At 42.7% G+C, this 8,565-nt stretch overlaps 1 protein-coding gene across 1 annotated transcript in view; it reads right to left on the bottom strand.

The window, feature by feature from the left end:
- Positions 1-8,565, bottom strand: part of STRN3 (striatin 3) — a 112,385-nt gene that overhangs the window by 16,565 nt on the left and 87,255 nt on the right. Inside the window, exons 11-13 of the mRNA XM_019519922.1 lie at positions 7,725-7,900; positions 7,486-7,533; positions 882-1,003 (exon numbers count right to left, since the gene is read on the bottom strand). Of these exons, the coding sequence (XP_019375467.1) occupies positions 882-1,003; positions 7,486-7,533; positions 7,725-7,900 (346 nt within the window). The remainder of the gene's footprint in view (positions 1-881; positions 1,004-7,485; positions 7,534-7,724; positions 7,901-8,565) is intronic.

Here is an 8,565-nt window from a genome sequence, read left to right as displayed (position 1 = left end):
TTTAGAAATAGGGAGAAAAAAAGGTTGCAGCTTAAGAAGGTACTTCTTCCATAGTCTCCCTTTTCACATGTGCAACAGCTGTATTTGGGGAGAGTCATACCCACACAATGGCAGTGTTCTTCAAAAATCTTTTTCTTCAGGATGCTTTCTTGTTCCAAATTTTTGGAGGGCACTTTCTTCTGATCCCATATGCATTTTAAGAAAGGTTTGTCCTGTCCCTTCCTCTCCTAAATATAAGCAAACCTGAAGAAGATTTCTTCACTTCATGGTTGCCTAGTCTGTGCACTTAATGCTGTACACTTTCCCTGTATTGACATGAAACCCTGAAAGGCTCCCTTAGACATTCTTATAAGGAAGTGCTGATCTGTTCTGAGGAGTTTCTTGGGTAACATCCTTCCTTTCTCTTCCTCATTCCCTATCATTCTTATACTATTAAAATTAATTAATCTTTCTATGCTAGACACAGATCTACACCTATAGAAACATTTCTTCTGCACCAGGGTCATATCAGTGTTCTGGTACCTTTTCCACTTTTCCTGAAGTGAGGTGGCAGTGATAAAGGGAATAGAAGAACAAAGTGGGGGTAGACAGAAGTAAATCTTTAATGAACATCTGGGCTAAAGAAGCAAGAAACCTATTACTACCGTGTCCAGTGAGTATCTTTGCTTAAAAAAAATATTCAATCTCATTTACAGGCTCATCCAGGAACCCTATCTGTGAGAACCCTATGCTTGAAAAAAGCTACCTGTTCTGAAGCAATTTTAAGTTCCTTTAAACATATTAAAAAATTCTCAAGTTGTACCTAAATATTGCTTTGATCACCCTGAAAGTATCATCTACTCTTGAATGTTAACAATTATTTATTTTCAAAAGGTACTTACCATATGTATCATATGGATCTACATTAGGACTAGGCATATTCCACCACTGGATGGTTGCATCAATGCCACCACTAAAACACTGTTCTCCATTAGAACTAATTGCCAAAGACAATACAGGTCCACTATTGAAAAAGATAAAAATTTATATTGTTATTGGCTAACATACAGAGTAGAAATGTACATTCAACCATTAAGCATGGAAAATAAAGCAATAATTACAAAAAAGTGCATTTATTTCTCTCTAAGTAATCTTCTGGTAAGCAATTTTACTTCCTAATGCAATTCCACTGAAATGTTTTGTTTGCAACCATCCCTTCCTTGCATAAAATCTTGAACTCCACTGCAAAAATGTTGTTAAGTCTTTTTAGACTCAAGGTATGACAAAAATGTATATTAAAATATTTATAGTCTGGTTAAAGTACTGAAACTTTTGCAATTTAAAGAACAGTGAAATTGTACTCTCAGAAGCAAGAGTAATTACCTCTAACTCTACCATTAATTATTAGGCAGACCAAGTTTCCTGCCCACGTCATAAACGTAGGACTGGAAGGTACTAATCCAACCCCTTGTACAAATGCAGGATGTACTATTCCCAAAATATCCCCTGCCAAACGTTTATCCAGCCCCTTCCTGAAAACATCCAGTGAACAGGATTCTACTACTTTCCTGGAAGCTTTTTCCACCATTTCACTGTTCTGCTGGATAGAAATGTTTACTGAGATTTGATCAAAAACTGCTTTGCTGCAGTTTTACCGTACTGGTTTGTGTCCGGCCCTCTGTGGCAAAGGAGAGCAGTCATTTATCTCTCTCCTTTTTGGGAGTCTTTCAAATATTTGAAAACCGCTAACATGTCTCCACTTACTATATTTACCTGATCCCAAGATGATTTTGAAATTAGGATGACCACCCCCCCAGTAATTAATTGTATACAAAGAAAATTATAAATGTTATAATCTTCCGTGTATAGACTCTAATTACTGGAAGGTTGTCTTCAATTTGTCTCCCACATAGCTGCAGTGGGGAGCAAGAAGTCAGACTCTACCCCCTTGCCCCGCTCCAGGCCTGAGCCTACCCCTGGGTCATATGTCTCTTTACTCTCCATGCCTGTGCCTGCCTCCCACTCCCTGCCCCTACCCCTCACTCCCTGTCTCTGCCAACTTCTCTTCATTACTCCAGGGCCGTCAGCAGCAGCACAGACCCAGCACAGCCTGGCCAGGGAAAACTGGCAGCAGCTCCCAGCCAGGTGGGGTTGGGGCCAAAGGAACCAGAACCAGAGCTGAAGAGGGAGGATGGGAAAGCAGACAGCAGGTCCCCCTTCCTCTGCCCTTTGGTCTCCCTATGGTCTGTTCAGCCACATGCCATCTCCCTGACCAAATGAGCCCTCCCAGTGCAAGGCAGGTGGTAGTTCAGCTCTGGCTTTAGCTCCAAGCCTGGGGCTACAACTGTAACTGAGCCACTGCCTGCCTTGGGCAGGTACTAGCATCTAAGACAGGGGTTGGCAACATTTTTGGACAGAGTGCCCAAAACACCCATAACCTTGAACTGTAACATGCTGGCATGCCAGGGCAAAAGGCAGGTCACCTGCAAGGGACCTGACTCTTGTTGCAGCAGTGCAGTCCCAGCCCCTTCCCTGCCATTTGCCCCACCTGTGACCAGCAATGAGCTGGGCTGGGGCTCCACAGACCCCAGTGCAGCCGCCTGCAGCCTCCCAACTGCCTGCCACAGTCGGTCCAGGCTCTGAGCAGTCCCCTACTTCTCACCATGGAGCCCAGGCTGCTTACAGCTCTCCAGGGTTTGGAGAGCACCGGCCTGGCTTGTTCCCAGTGGTGGATGCACATGTGCCTCAAGGCGGAGAGTAGGGAAGGGGCCAGGGCTGAACTGCCACAAGGATTGGGCCCCTAATGGCTCCCCACTGTCCAATGCATGCATGCCAAGCAAAATGCCTTTGTGTGCCATGCTCTGGTATGTGTGTTGGGGGTTGCCTACCCCTGATCTAAGGGGAGGCTCTTTCCCCTCTGTGCTGATGGAAGTGGGGGGGAGGGGGCAAGGGAGAGGAAGAGAGAGAAAGACCTTGTCTTGAATTCAAGCAAATGCAGTAACCTTTTTCTCCAAATTAGACACTAGGTAGGTTCTCTCAATTTGTCCTTGTACTGCTTACTTTCTAACCCCATTTATTATTCCTGTTGTGTGCACTTTGGGTTCTCTAAAGCTTCTCTACACCTTAAGATTTGGAGCCTAGAAGTGAACACAATGATCCAGCAGAAGCCTAGCCAGAGCTGAGTAGTATGATATCACCTACTGTCTCTTACATAAATTACTACTAAAAACAGCCCAAAATGTCTTTTTTTTTTTTTTTTGCAACTGCACTGCTGGTCCACATTTACTTTCTGTTCCATCAAAAGTTCTCAAGTCTCTCTCGGTAACACTACTGCCTAGCCATTTCTTTCTCATTCTGTACCTGTACATTTGATTTTTCTTCCCTAGGTGCAGCATCCCATTTTGTTCTGTTGTCTATGGATCAATTCTCCAATTTATCAAATTCCTTTTGAATTCTATTCCTATCCTCCAAAACATTTGCCACACTTCTTGGTTTTGCATCATCTGCAAACTGATTTAGGAAACTTTCTATTCTGGGATCCAAGTCATTAAAACTGGCTACTTCACAGCACATGATATGAGTGGCTGAAGCTAATGAAGACACAAAATACTGATTGATCTTACTGTAGACTTAAGACAGGAGTAAAATTCTGATAGAGATACACAAGACTGCAGCATGAAGATAAGAAAAGTGAAGCCACCTTTAATTTTCCTTTTTATATCTGTCAGCGTAAGCAGTAGGCCTGTGCAAATAGGCAACTATTTGATTTGGCTTCGGATCTGGCTGTGTCAGATGCCAGTGATCCGATTCGGTACTCTGGATTGGTTTCTTGCTTCGATTTGGCCAAATTGACTCTGAAGTTTCAGAGCCGCTTTGGAGATCCAGCCATAGGCTATATTGAGGAATCAATGAAATATCTGTAACTTTGTTGTTTTTTGTCTGATTTGGATGAAACAGGGGTGGTTTGCAGGGGTGGTAGCCTTTGCTGAGAGCAAGAAGCCTGCTAAGTTTCAAGGAGATTGGTGCAGGGGGTTGGGAGAAACTGCACCCCAAATTTTTGAAAGCAAAACTCATGTCATGTGTATGTGTTATGCCACAGTGGGGTGAAAACTGCAGGGATTTTGTAGCCCCTGCTGAGGCCACAAAGCCTGCCAAGTTTCAAGGAGATGGGTGCAGGGGTTTTGGGGCCCTGCACCTCTAGCTGCTGACAGGCAAAACTCATGACATAGATGACTGTGTGCGTTAAGGGGAAGCAGGGTGAAAGCTGCAGGGATGGTAGCCCCTGCTGAGGCCGTGAAGCCTGCCAGCTTTCAAAGAGATAGGTGCAGGGGTTCTGGGGCCCTGCACCTCTAGCTGCTGACATGGGTGGTTGTGCAACTGTGTCCGTCTTGGGCGGGGGGGACACTACTGCAGGCCTGGCTGCTAAGCTACTGTGTTACCAGTTACCAATCAATCATGATTCACTCAGGGATCAGCTCAATACACAGTAGCTAGCTAATGTAATGAGTTAACAAGCAAGGATTAACACTTACAAAACCACAGACTAAGGAGAAGAAAGAATCAATACAGACAATCAACTGCCCCAAGACAGGCAGTCAGTTGCACAAACATCCCTGTACCATCCCTGCAGTTTTCACCCCACTGTGGCCTAACACACACACATGACATGCATTTTGCTTTCAGGACTTTGAGGTACAGTTTTCCAGAAACCCCCGCACCTATCTCCTTGAAACACGGGTCATGCTTTCAGCAGGGGCTACCATCCCTGCAAGTTTCATCCAAAAGACAACAAAGTTATAGATATTTCACTGATTCCCCATTACACTCTACGGCCGAATCGGCTCTGAATCTTTTCTGAAGCGATTTGGAAGCTTCAAATCGATCCAGAAAGCCTAACGCTTCCAGCGATTTGATTTGGATTCACAGATTTGGCAACCGAATCATCGCCAAATCACAATCATGATCTGAAGCTTTGCACAGCTCTAGTGAGCAGTACTACTTTTAATAGTGCAAGTTTTGGGGGTTTTTTTTAAATGGCAGATAAAGGGGATAAAATCTGCAAAGATTAGAGTTACTTTCCTAAATAACATAATCAATAAACATCTTTTGTTCAAGTCTCACTTGAGAACAAGAAAAGTGATTTTTTTCTTTTCCAAAAAGGAGAGAGAAAAGCAGTGCACACACTATATTTCTGTACTGGTATATTAATGACTTCCCACGGGATTTCAATTTGCTGGGTTCCATTACACTAGGGGCAGGCAACCCCATGGTGCCAGAGCATGGCACGCAAAGGCATTTTGCTTGGCATACATGCCTCAAGACAGATGCTGGGGAAGGAGCCAGGGCTGCATTGCCACAACAAGGATCAGGCCCCTCACAGCTCCCCTGCCCTGGCACGCCAACATCTTACATGTGGAGGCTCTGGGTGTTTTGGGCACTCCGGCCAAAAACGTTGCTGACCCCCTACTTTAGACATTGCAGAGTAGGGTTCAGGCAATTATGTCCTTATACATCTCAAGATTTATTTTAAGGCTGGAGACTTGCCTCTCTGTGGGACAGATGTGGGATTAAGAAATGTTTTACTATCTAAAGTGTTCTAGTGAGGGAAAGGGTACCATTTTCCTTTGCCAGCACCAGCAAATTGTCCATTCGTTCTATTTCTGCTCCCAGGGGCCTTTTGGGGTTTGCAGCTACTAGATTTGGGACTTAGTCACAAGTGCCATATTTAAGAGAAAGGCACTTCCCCTCACAATGCATTTGCCCTTAAACATGTTCACTTTTGTTTTCCATTTCTTTATTAAGTTCTTCAACAGACAGCAGTCAGGTTTAACGGGCTCATTTTCAGGAAGTAATGCAGTAGTTAAATGTTTTGATGGTCCTTACTGCTGCATGGTTTTCTTAACATAAGCTCAAATGGCAAGTTGCACTGACACTGTTTTGCTACTTTGTATTAGCTCCCCCACCCGAAACAAACCAAAAAACAAACAGGCAAGCTCAAGACTTAGAGGGTAAAAAAAAGGCCTTGCTTGACATTGTAGCTGGAGTTGTTAGGGATTGTTTGAATCTTGCCCAGGCCTCGATCACAACTCATTCCATTTATTATTGCAACCATGTCTCCCAGGTTTCCTGGCATCTCCTACCCACTTCCCTCTCCAAATACAGTTTGCAATGAAAACCCATCTGCCTCAATTTATGCCATTTAAGACTCCCTCATTAGCCCTCTTAGAACATTCTCAGGTTCAAAGGCCTATACAATTTAGATCCTTCCTACTTTTCAGCTTGGTCTATTTTTCTTCTTCACCTACTCAATTCTTTTTATTCAAGTTTTTCTCTCACACCCACTTCTGTACCTTTTTTTCCTGCAGCCTGTTATATCTGAAGGCACCTTTTCTAAATCCACTAACTACTCTTTCATCTTTTCCTATCACTCATCTCAAACCAGTTAAAGTAGAATTACACATTACTGTTTTCTCACATACAACTTTCCCCCAAAATCAGCCTACCAAAACTGGGGTGCACAGATTAAGCAGGGCAGCTGATTTTCTGTCCAGAATAGAAGCACCCTGCTTTGATCCCTGCTCCACTGTGCAGCAGCTGTGGCATTATTATTAGCAATATTATTAATCATAAGTAAGAGATGTCATAGCATGTTAAGGCAGCTGAGGAAGTCAAGTGACTTAATTTGCTCTTCACCTTCAAGAGCAAATTGGATGCTTATCTTGCTGGGATCCAATGATCCCAGCTGACTGCCTGCCCTTTAGGCGGGGGGCTGGACTCGATCTTCCGAGGTCCCTTCCAGCCCTAATGTCTATGAAATCTATGAAATTGCTCATTGTTCTTAACTCCATATGTGGTAACAATCACCTCTTCTTTTTAATGGTTTTGATTTTCCACTGATGAAGCTAACCTTTTTAGGACAATTTTTCTGCCTTCTAACTACTCCTGTGGTGTCTCTTCTATTTCACAGCCCTGGAGACTCTTTGCCTCTTTTCAAACTCACAGATCCACTCATGCACACCAGTCTTCAGCAGCAACAAAGGTGTCAGCTTTAGTTAAGAGGGAAAGTAAAGGTGATGCAGCTGAAGATTAGGCTCTGTCCTTGCTCTATACAGCCATAACTGTGGAAAAAGCTTTTTTTCTTTAAGTCTACCTTTCCAAGCCAAGTCGTGTATTATATTCTGGGGCGTGTCATATGCAAGAAAAACAGCATATTCAAAACTGCAGTCTTAAGAGATATGGGTATCATTCATTAAAGTCACTGCATGATTTAGCACCTTCCATTTCTTCCCCTTCTGCCCTGAACATCAACCACTGTTACCATCTCCCTCTGTTCTATGCTCACTTCACTTCAGCACAAACACTCAATGTTTATTTGCTTTACAAAGCATCATGGACTTGCCTGGTATTATGTATTATAGTTTTAATAAAATAAGTGGCCTTTAAGCCAAGATCCCTAGAAAACTGGCAAAAGCTGTTTGTAAAGTACTAACTCCGGCAAACACTTACATGTGGGCCCTAAATGTGTAGATAGGTTCTACGTCTAAAGAGGCACTCCTGAAAGAAAAATTGGGAAAGGTGAGTGTACATAAACAGAAAAATTGGGAAAGGTGAGTGTACATAAACACAATCTGTTAAAATAAACCTAACAAAAAAGATTTTACAGAGATGGCTAACAAGTTTTCAAAAACATGTAAAAGCTTTTTATTTAAAAAAACCCCAAAAACCTATAAACCTCATATACTTGCTTTTTGGCAGGAACTGTTTTCTGCAAGTTCCAGAGTTTTAGAGTATGGTCCTCAGAGGCTGTAACCAGCACAGGCTCTACAGGATGAAAAGCTAATGCCCGCACTCCATCAAAATGACTGCGCAGCGTGTATTTAGGATTCCATGTCTTCCGGAAGGCATCTTTATTGGCAGGCAGCTAAAAAAGGGAAGTAATAGCTTTACTACTGATCTTATGTATAAAAATATGCATCATATTTGTGTGTTTGAAAAATTAAGCTTTGGTCAAAATATAAATACCCGCTTAATGGTATAATAAACTTAAGACGGTTACTGCAGAACTACCAATGGAAGGAAAAGAGAGAGCTGCATATGGATTAACACTGAGAGGAATGCAAGTTACTGCAGGTAAGTCATATGAATTAATTAAAGAAAGGTTTTGTTTGTGGGGGGGATTGCCAAAGTTTCTAAGGCATTTATTTGCAAATAGGTTAGCAACACCTAGGAAATAAAACAAAGTATTTGCATTTAAAAAGGTACTTGAAGACTACTTTTCCTGCAAGCAAGTATCCACTCCAGTTCCTAAATACAACACGGTAAATTAGAAATACAAACATGCTTGTGCACAAGGCAGCTGATACATGGATTTTGAGGCTTCTGTATTGTATCTGGAAGAAAATTCTAATCAGAAATTTGGTTGTTTATAATTCACCTTTCTAGAAGGTTACTCAGGGTATTAAGCTGTCAACAGAGCTCAAAGTCCCAGATTTTGATGGCAGACCGCACTGCTGAATTCCCAGCCCTTCGGTAAGCACCCCCAGGCACAACAGGGCTCTACAGGCCAGACCTGACTCTCAGAACATA

Source organism: Gavialis gangeticus, unplaced genomic scaffold (assembly GCF_001723915.1).
Source record: "Gavialis gangeticus isolate Ggan-Ray unplaced genomic scaffold, GavGan_comp1, whole genome shotgun sequence".
Taxonomy (NCBI): Eukaryota; Metazoa; Chordata; order Crocodylia; family Gavialidae; genus Gavialis; species Gavialis gangeticus.
Note: the sequence above shows the minus strand (reverse complement) of the source record. Positions and strands in the feature narration are given on the sequence as shown.